The following is a 19,561-nucleotide window of genomic DNA, read 5'->3' on the forward strand; positions in this document are numbered from 1 at the left end:
TTCGTCAACCGTTGGGTTGCTTAACTTCATGAACTGTCCTGGAGAATGCCACTTTTCATGGAGATCATTGTATACTGTCAAGCTGAGTTCTTCAATGTTCTCTAGGGAGATTTTATATTTTTTGGACAAAATTTTGTTCCAGATCTTTTGGCTAAGCCTCTGTACAATGAAGTCAGTTGTTCCTGAATGCCATGTCGTCGTCTCATTTAGTTCGGCCATACTGTGTATTACCAGATCTCTAGTGAATTTTTCCACAAGCTCCCAGTACTCGTCCCAGTTTTTAGATACACTGAGTACTCTTTTTGGTAATCCCAGCAGGTGTTTGGTGAAGATTGGAACAGTAATGTTATCAAGCTGCTCCCTCAGACTAAAAATCAAATATTTTTCCTTGCATTTGTGTGTTTTGCAAAGATCCTTTAAAATGGCCTCGTGGATATTTTTTAGGCTTTTTGGAGATAGATCCAAATGTTTGTCATTAATTTCTGGCCACATTTTCTCAAGCAGGCGATCACCAATGCAGTCAGGAGTGAGGCGCTCTGTGAAGAGCTTGTGTTTAGAGGCGACGTTGTCTATGGCCTTTGAAACCACCATCTGAATAACTTTGTTGACACACAACTTTTCCTCGCTCAGAGAATCAGATAGTGGACTGATCTGACAAGAAGTTAAAGACTCACTGTCACTGAGGAATCCCTGAAATCTGGGGGTTGCCTCATCTTTCAGTCCTCGACTTTCTGTTTCATCTCTGTAGCTTGAGTTGTCTACAGATATGCAGCCTACAACTGGTTGAGCCTCCAATCCCTGGTCTTCTACAGAGCTTTCACTTAGAGAATCAGACAGCAGACTGATACTAGAAAAAGTTAAAGACTCAGTGTCAGACTCAGGTACTTCTAGCTTCACATTGTTTTCCAGGAGACAAGATTCTGTTTTGTCAAAGTCTTTTCTATCAGCTGTGAAGTTTTTCTTCATACAGCTCTTTTTTGGCTTTGCTGTGTCTATTGTTTCGAGTTGTGTGTTTGAATTACCCACAGATATGCAGTCTAGGGCTGCTTCAGCCTCCAGTCCTGGAGTTTCTAAGTTTTCATTATCACCGTGCTCATCCACAGAGCTTTCATTCAGGATGCTGTCCTTTGCTCCTGTATCCTCTGTTTTCTCGGGGCAGTCTGTGCCCATGGACTGAAGACAGACCTCAGAGGTCTGCATGGAGGTTGGATCTCCATTCTCTGTGGGTTCCCTAGTTGATCTCACTAACATTTTACAAAACTTCAGCATGTCTGTTAACAAAGTGGAAAGCAGATGAAGGTCACAGTACTCTGGTTTGAAGGGTACCAGAGATTGCCACTGTGGTACAATTGTACCAAAAAAGTGGTTGATGAGTAACTCCCAAGTTTCCACTGAGGTGTAAGTGAGTGGAGTATTCATGTTAAAGTCTGTACTATTTAAACTCTGAATTGGAGAAGTGGGATTCATTTGATGTGTAGTTGGAGTTGTGCTAGACATGTGTGCTGTTTGTAAACTAAATGCGCTTAAATTACACTCGCTGCTCTGATGCATAAATGCTTTGTGAACTGAGCTTTACTGGCGTTGCTCTTGGCTATTTATAGCCTCGCATGTCAGAAGCCACGCCCACCCCGAAGAACGCATTGATAGGTCACAGCAGGTAGCCAGTGTGACGTCACACGCAGTTCTTGGCCCGAAGAAAACTGTTTAAAGTTAAATAATAATAATAATAAATTCTGTTTAAAGTAAGTAACAGCTCTCATGTGGCTCATTTATCAATAACAAAGAACCTTAAACGTTTTTTTTTTTAGGTTAATAGCGATAATATATCCATAAGCACCCCAAGGTGAAGAAATACAGACAGGCTTTGAATGCTGCCTTGTTTTCATTGTCGCTAATAAAGTCTCGTACAAACATCAGCTAACGACAGGAGCGAGAACAGCCTGGAAAGCCTTAAGAGAGATAAAATAAATATAACTTTGATATGAACTAAAGTCTTTTTGTTGTTATTTCGTTATTGTACTTTGTGGCGTGGTGGCGGGGAAAGAACTCAACTAAGTATATCTGGTATACTTATCCAGCAGTATTTCCTAAATGTATATTAAATTGCAAACCATTGGAAAGAGATCAACAAATGTCGTGTAGCTGTGATCATTTTTGGCTGGATACACTAGGTGGAAGCAGCGATTTCTAATCCAAGGTACCTCAACCAAAGAAGAAGCACAGAGGCGAGCGATCCTTTCTAACTAACGGTGAGCAAAGTCCTGAAAAATCAAGCCGCGTTTTATTTATTTTTTTTAGAAATCAGAGAAGGTATATTTCAAGATATTCTAAAACACACCCGGATTTTTTTAAATGAAATAGGCTATTATCACAATATTTTTTTGGCTATCATGTCTGATCTCTCTTGTTCTCTTCTTCATCTCTAGGTTGGTGCTCCCTGCTCCGACTTTCTCCTCCTCTTTCTCACACGCTGCTGAATTTATCCTTGTGTGTCAGAGGTGCAAATCCATAAGAATGAACAATAAATAGAACTGAAACTTTTTGGGTTGTTATTTAATTATTGAATTCTGTGAAGTGGAGGCGTAAAAAGAGCTCAGGTTATTTAATTAAGTGGTACTAGCAAACATAGGGAACATACATACATCTGCAGCCATGCAGCTGCACTGCTTTTTTAAGGTTGAGTGAGGATGGGAAGAACAGACAAAGAAACCACATGCTCAAAAATAAACAATAAATTGACCTCCCCAAAGGGATTAATAAAGTTCTATTCTATGCTCTACGTTAAGAGACCTGTTTTAATTCGGATAAGTCCCTCTGAGAGTAAAGGCAATCTCCAGCAGGCCTGAGCTAAGGAAACAAAGTACACTAATGTAGTTATAACGTAATGAGTCGTTATAGATATATACGTAATTATACACTGTATTGAGCAGGCTACTGCCCACACTAAACTGTGACTATCACCAGGCAATCTGGGGGTGTTTCCTAAATCACTAGCAGGCGCCAAACTTCTGACAGAGTGAACAGGATGTATGCAGGTAAACTCCAGATTGACACGAGCTGATTGGTGGAGTCATGGGGAAAATATTGGCTCGTGATCTACCTTACAGAAAGACAGAGAGAGGTACAACACCAGATGGAAGGTATTTTATTTACACACTAAACTAATCTGATATCCCATTTTCAGCAAATGAAATGAAACAACACAAAATGTATTTTTATTTCATTTTATTTTTTATTTTTTTTATTTATTTTGGTGTGGCACTGTTTCTTAACTTAAAATGTCCTGTTGTAATTGGACATTTTAAGTTAAGAAACGGTGCCAACCACCCCCCTCCACTTCCCTCAAGGTGTATTATTGCAAGGTCAAGACCATGCAATAATACATAGAAACTCCAACCCCCAAGAGCATGCACTTTGGCGACAGTGGGAAGGAAAAACCCCCTTTTACAAGGGGGAAACCTCCAGCAGAACCAGGCTCAGGAATGGGGTGGCCATCTGCCTTGGCCAGTTGGGGATGAGGGAAGGAAGGCAGGAGAAAAAGAGTGGTTATTTTAACCACTCTTTTTTTTTTTTGCCAATTAAAATGGGTCCATCTCATCTAAACTTGGTTTTAAAACTAAGTTTAGATGAGATGGACCAATTTAAATAAATATTTTAAGACAAGCACGTGTGCTTGTCTTAAAATAGCACACCTTTTTCTCATTTGCACTCATTTAGTGTGCACATGAGAAAATCCTAGAGATGATACTTTGTCTCTTCAGCTTGGCATGCTTTTTGAAAGTGTTGACAATTATTTCGTCAACCGTTGGGTTGCTTAACTTCATGAACTGTCCTGGAGAATGCCACTTTTCATGGAGATCATTGTATACTGTCAAGCTGAGTTCTTCAATGTTCTCTAGGGAGATTTTATATTTTTTGGACAAAATTTTGTTCCAGATCTTTTGGCTAAGCCTCTGTACAATGAAGTCAGTTGTTCCTGAATGCCATGTCGTCGTCTCATTTAGTTCGGCCATACTGTGTATTACCAGATCTCTAGTGAATTTTTCCACAAGCTCCCAGTACTCGTCCCAGTTTTTAGATACACTGAGTACTCTTTTTGGTAATCCCAGCAGGTGTTTGGTGAAGATTGGAACAGTAATGTTATCAAGCTGCTCCCTCAGACTAAAAATCAAATATTTTTCCTTGCATTTGTGTGTTTTGCAAAGATCCTTTAAAATGGCCTCGTGGATATTTTTTAGGCTTTTTGGAGATAGATCCAAATGTTTGTCATTAATTTCTGGCCACATTTTCTCAAGCAGGCGATCACCAATGCAGTCAGGAGTGAGGCGCTCTGTGAAGAGCTTGTGTTTAGAGGCGACGTTGTCTATGGCCTTTGAAACCACCATCTGAATAACTTTGTTGACACACAACTTTTCCTCGCTCAGAGAATCAGATAGTGGACTGATCTGACAAGAAGTTAAAGACTCACTGTCACTGAGGAATCCCTGAAATCTGGGGGTTGCCTCATCTTTCAGTCCTCGACTTTCTGTTTCATCTCTGTAGCTTGAGTTGTCTACAGATATGCAGCCTACAACTGGTTGAGCCTCCAATCCCTGGTCTTCTACAGAGCTTTCACTTAGAGAATCAGACAGCAGACTGATACTAGAAAAAGTTAAAGACTCAGTGTCAGACTCAGGTACTTCTAGCTTCACATTGTTTTCCAGGAGACAAGATTCTGTTTTGTCAAAGTCTTTTCTATCAGCTGTGAAGTTTTTCTTCATACAGCTCTTTTTTGGCTTTGCTGTGTCTATTGTTTCGAGTTGTGTGTTTGAATTACCCACAGATATGCAGTCTAGGGCTGCTTCAGCCTCCAGTCCTGGAGTTTCTAAGTTTTCATTATCACCGTGCTCATCCACAGAGCTTTCATTCAGGATGCTGTCCTTTGCTCCTGTATCCTCTGTTTTCTCAGGGCAGTCTGTGCCCATGGACTGAAGACAGACCTCAGAGGTCTGCATGGAGGTTGGATCTCCATTCTCTGTGGGTTCCCTAGTTGATCTCACTAACATTTTACAAAACTTCAGCATGTCTGTTAACAAAGTGGAAAGCAGATGAAAGTCACAGTACTCTGGTTTGAAGGGTACCAGAGATTGCCACTGTGGTACAATTGTACCAAAAAAGTGGTTGATGAGTAACTCCCAAGTTTCCACTGAGGTGTAAGTGAGTGGAGTATTCATGTTAAAGTCTGTACTATTTAAACTCTGAATTGGAGAAGTGGGATTCATTTGATGTGTAGTTGGAGTTGTGCTAGACATGTGTGCTGTTTGTAAACTAAATGCGCTTAAATTACACTCGCTGCTCTGATGCATAAATGCTTTGTGAACTGAGCTTTACTGGCGTTGCTCTTGGCTATTTATAGCCTCGCATGTCAGAAGCCACGCCCACCCCGAAGAACGCATTGATAGGTCACAGCAGGTAGCCAGTGTGACGTCACACGCAGTTCTTGGCCCGAAGAAAACTGTTTAAAGTTAAATAATAATAATAATAATAATAATAATAATAATAATAATAATAATAATAATAATAAATTCTGTTTAAAGTAAGTAACAGCTCTCATGTGGCTCATTTATCAATAACAAAGAACCTTAAACGTATTTTTTTTTAGGTTAATAGCGATAATATATCCATAAGCACCCCAAGGTGAAGAAATACAGACAGGCTTTGAATGCTGCCTTGTTTTCATTGTCGCTAATAAAGTCTCGTACAAACATCAGCTAACGACAGGAGCGAGAACAGCCTGGAAAGCCTTAAGATAGATAAAATAAATATAACTTTGATATGAACTAAAGTCTTTTTGTTGTTATTTCGTTATTGTATTTTGTGGCGTGGTGGCGGGGAAAGAACTCAACTAAGTATATCTGGTATACTTATCCGGCAGTATTTCCTAAATGTATATTAAATTGCAAACCATTGGAAAGAGATCAACAAATGTCGTGTAGCTGTGATCATTTTTGGCTGGATACACTAGGTGGAAGCAGCGATTTCTAATCCAAGGTACCTCAACCAAAGAAGAAGCACAGAGGCGAGCGATCCTTTCTAACTAACGGTGAGCAAAGTCCTGAAAAATCAAGCCACGTTTTATTTTTTTTAGAAATCAGAGAAGGTATATTTCAAGATATTCTAAAACACACCCGGATTTTTTAAATGAAATAGGCTGGCGGAAACCGCCGGTGGTTTCAATTGTTTTCTAAGTCTAGCTATTTGGCTAACGTAGCTAGCATAGTAACCATAGTAACTATGATACCGGTTGCCGTATATTGTAGTTAAAGCTACAGTAAGGTTGACGATTCGTGCTAAGAAACTCTTATTTGTGGTTTTTATGGTCTTGGCAGATAAAGAACAGTAGTTAAAAAAAAGAATCTCCGACGATTACATTTCATAGAGCAGAACTGAATATAGTCCGCCCCAATCGGTAAAGCTAACTGTGCTAGGCTTTTGAGCAAGTGCACCTCGTGGACGTTTTCGTCCTCCAGAAATTAACAATTTCCCTATAATATCCCTAAATCCGATATCCATCATAAGTCGTGTCTAGAAGCAAGTACGCCTGCCTTGTCTCGAGACTCTGGAAGTGCGCTGCAGTGGAGGTCGGGTGTAAGAGCCGAGACGTTTATGATTAATCAGGGAGAAGAACTCTTCTGCTTATTTTCACGATATTGATGGCCCACAGTGTCAACATTTAGATTACAATGCATAAAATACATAAAAGCCACTGAAAATACATAATAATACAAGTCATATATCGACATTTCTAACAAGATAGAGATTTGTGTGCGTCAGATTTGATTTATTAGGTAAATTCCTCTTGAACCTAATTTTTATTTTTCTACTGCACAGCTTTTCCTGGTTCAGTGTTACGTACCGTTCAAATGACGTGTGTGACACATATAAATGAGTCCCCTGCTGTACACTGCAGGCAGTGGGTCTGTTTTACTTATTTGACAAAGATCTGAGCATTTTCCTGTTATTTCTGCCCATTTGTTAAACTATAATTTCTGTTTCATTAAGTAAACGGTTTCTCTCCGAGAAAAAACCAAACAAACATGGTTTGCATACTATATATTTATTGCCATGCTTTAATAATTAATGTTGTTTAACGGAAAAATATTCACTAAGCATTGTTGTTATAGATATTGTTCAATACAGTATGGTTCAATAGCTTTTGGGTAAACAGTTTTCTAGTGTGGAAACCAATAGATCTGTAAACCAAAATAAAATTTCTCCACTCTCTAACCTACCTACATAATTTGTCATAGATTTGATTTTCTTACTTTGCTTTTAAGGATCTATCACATTGCCAAGATTTCTGTGTTTCTCAGAAAAGCTGGATTTGGATTTCCTTTGCAATTACATCTCCAAACCCTCAACTGCACTAATTTTGGTTTTTGTCATTATACGATCAGTCAAAGTCAAACCTCGATTTCCTTTGAACCCACTCTATCCCAGTGTGGCTCCTGTTTCCACATATATAAAAAAGACAAGCAGCCACGCCTCTGAGTCAGATATTGTTAACATTCTTCATCATCATTACTGCTTTCTCACTTAGGTAGGATCTAATAGTGTCTACAGTTACGCCCTCTCATTGCTTCTCTAAGCAGTCAGGTCAACTTCCAACACATGAAGTCCTAGATCCCTTAATTAAATCATGGCCCGCCAGCCATCCCAAGTCTACCAACCATATATCTGATTTGGCAGTCGAGACCTGTCTACTTAATTGTCTCTATATCCTCTGAAAGGCTTTTAAGTGTCTGCCAAGCACAGGCAGCCATGGTAGATTTATCCTGACACCTTTCCTACACTGCATGCAACACTAATGTTTAAATACCGCTTTACAGCGAGCCAGTATGTTGTGTGTAAATCCAAATAGTGTTTTAATTAGGAGGGTTCATGTTTTAAAGAATAAAAATACTGGGTTTGTATATATTATGTATTTATTTATTTATTGCAGGTCGCAGTTTAAATTCTGACTTTTTAAAATTTCAGTCTGTGCTCATTCCTGGGAGAAAGGATTCCGCCATTGGGGCACTTACACATGGAACATGTCCTGCAGGCAGTCGGTGTCTTGGAGGCGGTCATCCTTCGCAGTTTTGGCCCTGAAGGAGGACAGGTGCTGTTCACACGAGACACGGGACAGGCGATGTTGAGCCGCAGTGGGACACGCATTCTCACGGCACTACATCTGGAGCATCCGTTGGCCAGGTTAACAGTCAAACATTTACTTGAATGATTATACATATTTTTCTAGGTTTAACTCCTTGGTGACGTGTTTGTGTGTTCCTCATTTTAGGATGGTGGTGGAGTGTGTCTGGAAGCATAGCTCTGCAACAGGCGATGGATCCAAAACCTTTATCCTGCTGCTGGCATCATTGCTACGGTTGATTCATGCAGCAGCCAGCAAGGAGTCTAATGTGTCACACTCTTATAGCTCAACAAAAGCAGCAGAGGCTTCCACTGCCAGACACTTGGCTGACAAACTGCTAGCATTTGGGTTGAAGGAGTTGGATGAGCTCATTGCTACGGGAGTGGTCCCTTATGGAGGCTGCATTTCGTGGGAAGATTTCACTGTGGAAGCACAAACGCCATCTCTCACAAACAATCTCTGTGTTCAAAAGCTGCTAAGATCATTTTTTCACACACGCTGTGGTTACACGCACTGTGACTTCAGTAGTCACCTCACATGTGAGCTGCTCAGTCACTGGAAGTTTAAAAATCAACTACCTTCATTCTCTCTGCAGCTTGTAAGCGACTACTTCCCTGCCCTCCATACACCTGTGTCGGGCTTTCCTGTCCGCTCTTCACGTTTAATCGAGGGGCAGGTAATCCACAGGGACTTTGCCACGCCACCGCTTAAGACTGACCACCAGCCAGTTAAAGCTGTAGTTCTCACCGGGTCGCTGCAACCAACATTGCTCAGCACAGGAGACGTGCTTGAGTTGGGATGTAGAGGCAGAATGAAGGAGGAGAGAAGTATTTTACACTTTAGCTCCTGGATGGAAAGCTCACTGCAGGGTATTATTGCGAAGCTGCAGACTTTGGGTGTTTGTGTGCTTCTGTCTGCAGTAAAACAGTCTGCTGCTGTCCTGGCTTTAGCCACACAGGCAGAGATGTGCCTTGTAGAATGTGTCAGTGAAGATGAACTTTCTCTGTTTTCCCAGCTAAGTGGAACTACTCCAATCTGGGACTGTTCAATGATTGAATCAGAGCACGTAGCCACACTGGCTTTTTGCCGGCCGATACAGCTCGGAGCCCACAGGTATAAAAAACACACTTCGTCTTGAGTAATGTAGTGTGCTCGTATAATATTATAGATAGCAACAGGAAGTTTAGCATTATCTGTAATCTCCAAAACAGGAATTAATGCTGTTTTGTTTAGTTTAATGTATGGGTTTTGTCTCTTCCACAGGTATGTCCATGTGGCTTTCCAGGACTCGGAAGAAAGAATCACCATCAAACCCTGCAGTCTGATCATCTGTGCCCCAGGGGAAGGACAGATTGAGCAGTATGCATGTGCTTTACAAGATGCCATTCGCATGCTACTTAGAACTTGGGAGCCCATGCATGCAGCTGCAGCCACAACATCAAAGAGCACCCTGCAGTCGCATAAAGGCGCATCTTTACATACAGACAGTCTGACCGAGGAAACCGCATACAGATCCATCGCTATACAGCCCATTCAAAAGTGTGTGTTAAAGCCAGGCTGTGTTTTATCTGCTGGTGGGTTATTTGAGCTTCTCTTACACTATGCCCTCCTACAACATGGACATAGTTCCTCAGTTTCCCCTGACCTAAATATAGATGCTTCTGTTTCCCAGCTCTTGGCAAATGCCCTACTGAGCGTGCCTCAAAAGATTTACTCTCACAGTCCGCACCATTTCCTGGAGTCTCAAAGAAGGGTCATAAGTTTTGTTAGTAAGTTTCCAAATGATTCCCACCCTTTTAGCCTTGTATATAAACGAGAAAATACTATAAGCCCTATACAGGTCGAAGGGCCTCTGGGGGATGGTAAACTAAGCTTGCATTGTTGTAGAGAGGGTGACAAATTGTCAAAAGTTTCAGAGTTGGATCTGGGCCTTGAATCTGTCTCCTGTAAATACCAGCTACTTCTTGCTGTATTGCAGTGTGTCGCAAGTCTCCTTAAGGTGGACGCTGTCCTGCCTACACACACTGCTTTACACACCCAGTCGCGTAGACTCACCAGGACTTCCTGGGAGGGTACAGAGGACGAAGGCGAGGACTGAGATTGTGTCTTAGTTAAGATAAAAGCCATAAACATATTTTCTCTCAGTGCTCCCTCATGTCAAAGATGGAGTAAATACTTAGCACTTTAATACATTTTTGGCACAGTGATTTTTCTATACCCACAAGATATATCCAACTATCTGTCCATTCTCTTCCACTTATCCTTGTCAGGGTCACGGGGGAACTGGAGCCTTTCCCAGCTACCATAGACCAAGAGGCAGGGTACACCCTGAACAGGTCGCCAGTCTGTTGCAGGGCTAACACATAGAGACAGACAACCATTCACACTTACATTCAAACCTATGGACAGTTTAGAATGATCAATTAACCTAACCCCACTAACTGCATGTCTTGACTGCATGACTGTGGGAGGAAGCCGGAGAACCTGGAGAGAACCCCTGCAAACACAAGGAGAACATGCAAAATCCACACAGAAAGGCCCCGACATGGTGGTGGAAACTCAGGAACATCTTTTTGTGAGGCAACCAGTGCTATTCACCTTGCCACTGTATATTTTGTTCCAACAAAATATATTTTTATTGCAAGACACAGATGGTATTTTCAGTTTTATGACCATGTTGTGGTTGGTTGCAGTTTCTGTGGCAGTAAAATGTTAAAGTGGTCTATAGCATCCTGTCCTGAATCAAGGCAAGGTCTGGCAGTAAAAAAGAAGGCATTAAACACTGTTGTAATACGGAATGTGCAGTTGCGAAATATTTTTATGTGTTGCAAACCTTCCAAGCGAGAATGTGTTAATGCCTTTTTTCTCAGTATTATTCATATTCATAGATTTTCTCTAAAATTTCTTCTCCTTTTCTATTTTCCTGGCCTATTCCCTTGCTAGTTTGTCCCTTACACAAACGGTTTAAATACAGATCATCTCACAAAACAGTCCTTTTTTATAATCAGTGTTATCTCCAAAAAACGATTGAGGCATTTAGAAGGGCAACACCCGGCTGTCAACAACCAAATCATAGCATGCTTCCTTGTGCTGTAATCAGAGGAACACAAACTCTATTTACTTCTATACTCGCCGCTTTTTAGATGGAAACTGTGAGTCATAAAGACATTAACTAGTCATACTGTTTACCGTAACTACCGTGTCATTAGTTTTGAAGACAAAAACTTTCCATAAAATATTTGTAACAGCACAATTAAGAAACAAAGACACTTCTTGTCTTTGTTTGTGTTCTAAGGGAGTCAGTCAGCTGATAGCTGCCAATATCAAAGAAGGGGAAGCTGAGGGAGTTTTCCCAATGTTTTTTTTTCTTTTTCCTACTGCGAAAAAGGAAACAAGCTTGAGTGTAGCTGTCATTGTTGTCAGTCCTATGGAGACACCTACGCACGTCTAACTCTTGCAGCATGCTGTATCGTGAGCAGCTAAATCTAAAATGTAAATAAAGCTCAGTCTAACAGTGAATCAGTGTAACTCTTATATTTTCATTGTAGTTATGAATGTTACCAAGTGACCTAAGAACAGGTGCAGTTAAATGTTCTCCAACTTGTTTACTATTACAGCGTTTGGGAATAATTGCAGGTCATATTATTTTATGGTCCACTTTTATTTCTCTATTTAAATGCTTAAATGCTCCCTTGCTGGCACGTTTTATTTTCCTATACTGAATTGTTTATATTTTCTCTATAAATAAACTTTATGATTGTTACAGTAAACTCATAGTCGACTCAGTACATTTTAGTTTATTTGGCGCTTATTGTTAAATTTTGTCTCTGTGAAACAGTGCATATGATATAAATCAATCTCTAAATTGAAGAGAACACTGCAAAATGAATCGTCAAACTGCACGTAAAAATATAAACAGCTAACATTAGAAATCTTACAAATACAAAAAGGAAAACATTTACAAACACAAATCAGGATAAGGACCAGGAACAAATCAAATGTCATGAAAATAAAGGAATCAAGATGCTACTCTAGCACCAAGCTGGTTAAAGTTAACAGCTCGGTATTCAGCTGGCTACTCGTCACCTTAATTTTACTTAAGAAGTTGCATGAAAAAAGGAACTGTAAAACTGCTGCGGCTGTGTTGTGCAGAAGTGTTTGCTTTTTTGTGTTTGTTTTTTTATATCTGGACCATGTTCTTGCTAGTAGATGACCCCAAGTGACAGCAATAGAAATGTTATCAGTATACAATAGTATCATGTTTTGTTTAGATAATTAGCTGTTCACACACTAATTTCAGTCAAATCACCACAAAAGTACACATTTCTTTTTACTACACTGCCACTGAATAACAGATGACACCCATTTTAAAATTGGGCCTTATAACCACATAACAGCTATCTAGTCCAGGAAAGTGGGCCTAAGCATCAGCAGCACAGATAAGGCTGACGTATAATGCAATCAGAAATATGTGCACCCAGCCTAAGCTTAGTTTATCCCCCCCTTTAACGAGCAGTGTTTCTACTGGCAGTGGAGAGTCGTGGGACTCTAGGAATGACATCATGCAACATTAATGAGGACTTCGAGAGGGTGTCACACCACCTCCCTGGACCTCCTGATGGCGCAGCACAGGAGCATGCTAAAGATCATCCCAAACACCTGTAAGAAAGAGTGTTACAAGTTTTGAGCTCATTTCTGGACTGTCCTCATTCAGCACAATAGCATTAAGAGTTAAACCAATCATGCGCTCACCATAATGACCCCGATGGCAATGCCTACTCCTCCTATGATGTGCAATTTGGAGTTAAACACCTCTTCAATGGCATCAGGGCAGCTCTGCAAAAGATAGTAATCATTTCTTTGAGCTTTCTGAACATGACTTGTGGGATGGTACACATAAAAGACAGCCTGAGGGCATGTGGGCTCCTGTAAACCACCGTTGCTATGGTAACACTGCAAAGAGACTAGGGGATTGCTCTGCAAAGGGAAGATTGACAGACTTATGACACACATTGGACCATGATTATGCATTTGATTTACAGTAATTGCCACAGATCTCAGAGAGATGAAGCATGCCAGCATGCCTCTTGATTTCTCCACTCTCCATCTCTATCCACACACACACACACACACACACACACACACACAGGATAGTCATACCTTAGTAATGAGCTCCTCCAGCAGCTCCCCCTTTGGACAAGTTTCTGTGTTTGTTTCCTCTAACCTCCCATTTGGACCACAACAGTTCAGCTGTAAACATATATGAATATATGTTGTAAATGAACATGATGACCATGAATGCAGATGAAAACAGAGACCCCCCATCCCACACCCTCACCCCACCCCAAATGTGCTTTTCCATGGCATGCATTTTTCATTTAAGTCTGTGAAGGTTCTCAGTCATCCAGGTCATCGTAGTCAAAGGAGCTTGCAAAGAAAGGCGTCTCCAGACAGCTTTCTTTGCAAGCTCCTTTGGCATTTTTAATTTAACTTTGCTATTTGGGCTGATTGGGACCTGATGAATGTAAAAACAAAGAATCACCGTTTTTTTCACCTGATTTTTGTTTCTGAGAAAAATGAGGTCCACATAAGAGGATATTCATTTTAAATTTTGATAGAACAGTGGCAGTATAATGTCATTGTAAGTGGATATCAGGCCCTATGTAGAGCAAAATTTAGTATTGTGGTCTACACAACCCAAAATGTGGTCCTAGGAAGTTAAACATAGTCACCGTGGCATCACCTAATGGTTTGTAGACTCACACACTGAAGTACACCCTGGGCTGTCATTTATGTTACTGTAAAAGGTTATATATATATATATATATATATATATATATATATATATATATATATATATATATATATATATATATATATATATATATATATATATATATATAAAAAACCTTTTACAATAACATACAATAACATATATATATATACACACACATATATATATATATTTATATACATATATATTTAAATTGTTAATTAACATTGACAATTAACCCTTCTCATATACACTTATGGACTATCTGAGGAATCACTCATCGTTGGTCATTAGATAGAATGGAGGTTTAAGGCTTCATTTTGGAGACCATGTCCATCCTTTTTATACAGATCATCCAAATAAAGCCTGCACCTCTCTTAATAGCGTTTGCGACACATGTTAATGCAGACATTAAGCCTGAGATACAGCATGTTAAGATGTGAGACTTAGAAAAGGTGGTAGATGTGTTGTTATCACTAGATACACGTTTTCCTTGTACTACCTGTATAGTTTGTTGTGTGTAATCATCTCACAGTTTTAGCTTCACACATAGCAGCTGTGGTTTTGATCTTAGTAATTCTCATGAAGAACGGTAATACAAAAAAAATCTGTCCTAGAAAACCAGTTTCACCTAGAAATAATAAACAACATTTATCTGACTCTACCGTAGGTGACAAATTTCTTTTGGATAAGATCAGAGTCGGCCTGAATTAGAAAGAGACTCACCTCAGCTTGAATCACCCGCAGTGTCTCTTTGAGGTGCTCGTCTCCATTTGACTTGTAGTTGTTGTACGTCTGTGTGTAAAATCCTGTGATATCATTCACCACCTGCAAAACAGCAGTAAACGGAGAAACGGTGATATAATATATGTCACAGAGACACATAAATCTCCAAACCCCTTCACTCGACTCGCTTTTTTGGATTTGGTTTGTCTTTTCTGATCTGGCAGTGTTTTCTCACATGGATTCCTGTAGTGTACTAGGTCTGTGTAAAGTGTTTTCAACCTGATAGTTAGCATTATAATTTGTTAAAATGTTACCTGGCTTTGGTTAGAAAATCCCCAGATTCCAGCAGCTACCTCAATGGCAAATATGATTAGCAGGAAGAAGAAGAACTGCAGAAAGAAAAAGACTAAATTAAACTCAGCTGACTGTTTGCTTCCAGGCATGCTTGCGCGCATGTCTTCTGCACCCATGTATGAACACATAAGGTCAGTTGAGGGTAGCCAAACCCAGTTTTCATTTACTCCTCCTCTTGAGAGGTTTAATACGAGAAGAGAAGATTATGGCCAGACGGAGCAGGATGGTGGAAGCTAGTGCAGAGAAATCTAAGAGACTCTTCCGTGGCCTTCACACAGTTCAGTAAACAAAGATGAAGGCAGACATCTCATATCTTTTGAGTGAGCCCAAGGTTCGTCCGTAAAGCACACTTGTGACAGTGAGATAAAAAGTCCAAGTGCAGCTAAGTGAAATCACTAAGACAGTTAAAATTTTTATGTTAGTTAGATCAAAATTAGTTAATAGAATATGATAGTTATGAAGATTATTAAGTGGTACAAACCGTTCCCAGCATACAGGGGGACTCCCGGATGGCACCACAACATCCCAGAAAGCCCACCACCATGATCAGTGCTCCAGCTGCTATCAGAATATATACACCTACACACACACAACACATGTGATATACAGAGAAGAATAAATAGCTTTTATATAAATAGCTATGATATAATAAACATCCCTGCATCTTACCTGTGTAAAACACATATGAAGAATCTGGTTCTTCAAATAAGCTTTTGGTCTTCTGGTCTAATCTTAGCCACAGTCCTATAGCTAATACAGCAGTGCCGGCGAGCTGCAACACACAAAAATATATGTTGTCACATACAAGATATATTGCAATTTGGACCATGCAATTTGCATACTGTTTGCTCATTAAAAGTTGAGTCAAGAAGAAAACTCTTCATACTCAGTTCTCTTCATGTCCATGCATGCACCATCCCCCGCTTGCCAACCTAATCAGCAAGCATCGGTTAACAATTATGCCTCTGAGTTTTAAACACTGCACTGACCAGCTGTTTCTCCTGGTTTCATCCTTACAGTTTCGCAGTACTCAAACAGAAATCTTCAAATATAATTTAATAAACAGTGCCTCGTTGTGGAAACTCTCCTTTCACAGTAATTACTTCTATTTGTCTACAAATCAATCAAAAAAACACCTACAAATATTACAATTCAATACCTACACAGCTTCATGTTTCTAAAAAACAAAATAAAACAAATAGCCCAAAGTAAACTGAAACTGAACATTACACTTTTGATTCTTAAGCTCTGAGACAGATAACAGAGAAGGGAGCCTGCATGGCCACAGCTTGCACACATTCCTTTTAACATTTTCACTTAACATGAACACATAGTAGCAAGTTATTTGAAATATGCGGAGAAAGTATTCTAAAACTCAGAGTTTAGGACTTTAAAAAACGTGTGTACAAGGCCACTTACAAGCCTCGGCAAAGATAGGTTGGTAAATGTTTAACTTTGAGAAGAAAGGTGGCACGCAGTTTTTTTTTGAAAGCGTGGGAGTGTCACTTTGCCTTTTCTTCTCACGTTTTGACAAATGCTTCTTGTTTTGAATACTTTATGCCATATTGCTGCAGTTTTCCTGTATCCTTTAAAATATGTTAGCTAGTAGAAATTTGTTACAGAACTGTAACACAAGTTGAAACATTTCCCCTTTTCTTTATCACACAAACCACCAGATCAAAAATTTTTTTTAAAATAATAATTAATTAATTAAAAAGCAAAATACACCTACCCAGAAGAAAAGGTTGAAGATGAACATGAGATATTTCACACATTTGATTCCCCCACCGAGAGCCATGTTGAGTCACATTAAACAGTTCACCACTGTGACAAAGTAGTGCCTTTTTTTCCAGGAAGAAGCCAACGCAAAGGTAGTGGTAAGAGAGCGTATTCTCAATACCGTGCCTTTCAGAGTCACCTGATTATGGAGGTAGGGAGTGGCCAAAGCAACTCTTCTCTTTCAACCTGTTGTTCCATGTATAGTTAGAGGGTGTTATGATCTGGTAGATAGAGGGGTTGTGTCCAGGCATGTAAACGTTTCCTAAAATACCTGCTTGACGACACATTTAATCCTCTGGTATCTGAACTCGTACCTACAGTGAATGGGTCGACTTTTGCTTCCCATTACACCTACAGCTTCTGCTGCACCCAGAAGTGGGTTTTGATCCAGTCCAAGCAAAATTTGCGAACTCTGCTCTGTGTGCACTGACACAAAAGCTGCACTGAGCTTTGACCCTGGTTAGTTTCTATCTCAGAAGGGAAGTGTCTTTGTTTAAATGAGGATGCTAGTTATAAGGAAGCGTCCCTGTGTGTTGACAAATTCTGCTGATTAAGAGTTATACTGTAATTTATAATGTATTGTATTCCTAAAGCTTCTCCATTTCGAAACATTTGTGACTTTTAAAAAGTGATTCTAATGACCTATTTTCATCAATCTTATTAACACTCAAAACTTATTTTTTTCTCTCACACGTAGCGTTCACATGCTGTGGGAAATCTGTCTGCCCTGTAATTAATGCTACACTTAGCTCTATGTATAGCGTCGCAGATTACAAACGTGCATAAAAGGCAACACAACCATTTGAAACCACACGCACACATCCCACTCAATCCCACATCCCACTCAAACAGCAAGACACACCCTGCGGGTGCGCAGGACAGCGGGACACACATAACCTACATGGGATATCTAGCATTCACGCACAAGCATGTGCGCGCGCACACCGCCAAGTAGACAGACTTCCATTAACAACTCTTTTAGGGGCGGAAATGTTAATTACTTAATTTTGGGGCTATATCTCGGCCACAATAAGCCCCCTCCCCCTCATTGCAAGTATTAAAATGCCATGCGCGCAAACTCCAGAGTGTGGCTAGTCTGCGCGGTGGAACTGGGTCACTTGGCCACTGGGGATTATTCTCCAGCCCGCACGGTCTCCACAAACATTGGGACACTTTGTATTTAGTGGCAGCCAGAGCCATAATTCATTCATGCGGCTGCTCAGACAATCCGGGGATAAGTAACAGACACACACCGTGAGCACTATTCTGCATCTGGGACGTCTATACCGTGTAATTTTATTCACTATAGTAACCTGCGCTCACACGAATGCGCATGTTCCTACGCAAACCTCACACACGTTCGCACACCTACACGCACACACACACGTAGAAAAACAGGCAGGATGCACACGAGAATAAAATATTTTCTTGCTTCGGACTCACCCAGAACACCAGGTTAAAGGCAAACATCAGGTATTTGATGCACGTCTCACCCCCCGACAGTGCAGCCATGGTGGTCCTTGAACTGTGACTCACACTTGTACCGCTATCTCAAATTCAAGAGGAGAAGAGCCACTATATAACAGCCTGTATGCAGAATGAGGTTATTTGCCGAGGCGCCGGCGCTGACGCGCGTCGTGCGGAGCGCGCCTGTAGTGGTCCGCCCCCTCACGGCTGCACAGCCTCCTATGGCTCTTCTTCTTTCTGTCTTTATTCCTGAAAACTTTTGTTTACAATTTCTTCTTTATTTAATTATTTGACCAAAAACAAGTGGATATGGTTCTATTAGTTATTTTCGGGGATTTTGTGGGATTTCCGGTGATGTAGGAGTGTTGACATCTCCACACGATTTTCGATTTATTCAGATTGCAGCCTGCACTTGCTTTTCAGTATAGTCTCAATGTGTGCCTTTCCTATATACAATAGTGGGAACAGTACACTTAACAGCACCCTGCTGTGGGCATTTGAATGCAAGTTCCTGCAGGACTCTGGGCATTGCGATGACGTAATTCTCCAGGAATAAGGAAAGCGCGTTCACGGATTAAATATACTGTACATGAATGAACACGGTGCACGAGCAGGCTGTGTGCTCGCCAGCAATATATAGCTCACAGACAGATTATAGGTTACACGCTCTCACTTCTAAACGCGATATGAAACAAGCAGCTTTGCAATTGAATGCATTAGCATCTGTGAGGCATGAAGGCTGTACATTAGTCTTGTGTCTGAACAGTCCTGCTTCAGGGTATATCACGCTTAGATATACGTTTTACGGCCATTTTTAAGTGGGCAATGAATTAGCTACCATTTATAGATGATGTATACATTTTTGTTTTACCTAATGTTTTTATAACTTTATTAATTTAATTTAACAACATAGCTGTGAAAGAGTCAACATCGCTATGCTCGAAAAAAGCCTGAAAAGTATGATGCCATTTGTCTACATTTAGCTTTTAATAATAAAGTTTTCAGTTTTCATATCCGTAGTAGGACTGAATTATTTCACGGGCGGTTTATTAATAAGTAGAAAACCCCCACTTTAACCCTTTAAAGCCTGAGCTATGACATTACTTCCAGAAAATTATTGAATTAGAAAAAATACACATAAATTTGCATATATTAGTTTTAATTTGGTTATATTTGCTATATTTGTTTGTGTGGTTGGGGGGGGGGGGGGGGGGTGGTTCTGCAGGATAACCAACTTGACCAAAACTGCCTCACCATGCATATAAATGACTACCTAAAGCTCTGCATGC

The 19,561-nt window shown here is 40.3% G+C and overlaps 2 protein-coding genes across 4 annotated transcripts; one reads left to right on the forward strand and one right to left on the reverse strand.

Annotated features, from left to right (window-relative positions):
- The first annotated feature begins 5,932 nt into the window (after window positions 1-5,932).
- bbs10 (Bardet-Biedl syndrome 10) lies at window positions 5,933-11,963 on the forward strand. 2 transcript variants are annotated; one of them, XM_004553243.2, is made up of 5 exons: window positions 5,933-6,082; window positions 8,017-8,232; window positions 8,321-9,042; window positions 9,189-9,286; window positions 9,437-9,572. In XM_004553243.2, the coding sequence occupies exons 2-4, from the start codon at window positions 8,066-8,068 to the stop codon at window positions 9,227-9,229; spliced, it is 930 nt and encodes a 309-aa protein (XP_004553300.1). In that variant the 5' UTR covers window positions 5,933-6,082; window positions 8,017-8,065; the 3' UTR covers window positions 9,230-9,286; window positions 9,437-9,572. The 2 variants fall into 2 exon arrangements, with proteins under 2 accessions (XP_004553300.1, XP_004553299.3); XM_004553242.3 differs by having other exon boundaries at window positions 5,935-6,082; window positions 8,321-9,286; window positions 9,437-11,963.
- On the reverse strand, window positions 11,956-18,430 carry cd9a (CD9 molecule a). Of its 2 annotated transcripts, none has more exons than XM_004553240.4 (8): window positions 18,249-18,430; window positions 15,696-15,798; window positions 15,508-15,605; window positions 14,987-15,061; window positions 14,673-14,774; window positions 13,334-13,423; window positions 12,926-13,009; window positions 11,956-12,832 (listed from the first exon to the last, which is right to left on the reverse strand). In XM_004553240.4, exons 1-8 carry the CDS (start codon window positions 18,315-18,317, stop codon window positions 12,767-12,769), a joined length of 687 nt encoding a protein of 228 aa, XP_004553297.1. In that variant the 5' UTR covers window positions 18,318-18,430; the 3' UTR covers window positions 11,956-12,766. The 2 variants fall into 2 exon arrangements, with proteins under 2 accessions (XP_004553297.1, XP_004553298.1); XM_004553241.6 differs by lacking the exon at window positions 18,249-18,430 and adding an exon at window positions 16,759-16,948.
- Window positions 18,431-19,561: the final 1,131 nt, after the last annotated feature.

The sequence above is a fragment of the Maylandia zebra genome, linkage group LG7 (assembly GCF_041146795.1).
Source record: "Maylandia zebra isolate NMK-2024a linkage group LG7, Mzebra_GT3a, whole genome shotgun sequence".
Lineage (NCBI taxonomy): Eukaryota > Metazoa > Chordata > Actinopteri > Cichliformes > Cichlidae > Maylandia > Maylandia zebra.

What these genes read in the sequence shown, in the direction of transcription:
- bbs10 (XM_004553242.3), top strand. Translation starts at nt 8,066, where the DNA reads ATGGAACATGTCCTGCAGGCAGTCGGTGTCTTGGAGGCGGTCATCCTT. An exon ending in CTGGAGCATCCGTTGGCCAG is followed by an intron (nt 8,233 to 8,320) that starts GTTAACAGTCAA and finishes TCCTCATTTTAG; the next exon opens with GATGGTGGTGGAGTGTGTCT. An exon ending in ATACAGCTCGGAGCCCACAG is followed by an intron (nt 9,287 to 9,436) that starts GTATAAAAAACA and finishes TCTCTTCCACAG; the next exon opens with GTATGTCCATGTGGCTTTCC.
- cd9a (XM_004553240.4), bottom strand. Translation starts at nt 18,317, where the DNA reads ATGGCTGCACTGTCGGGGGGTGAGACGTGCATCAAATACCTGATGTTT. An exon ending in TTCATATGTGTTTTACACAG is followed by an intron (nt 15,606 to 15,695) that starts GTAAGATGCAGG and finishes GTGTGTGTGTAG; the next exon opens with GTGTATATATTCTGATAGCA. An exon ending in TGGAGGAGCTCATTACTAAG is followed by an intron (nt 13,010 to 13,333) that starts GTATGACTATCC and finishes TATCTTTTGCAG; the next exon opens with AGCTGCCCTGATGCCATTGA.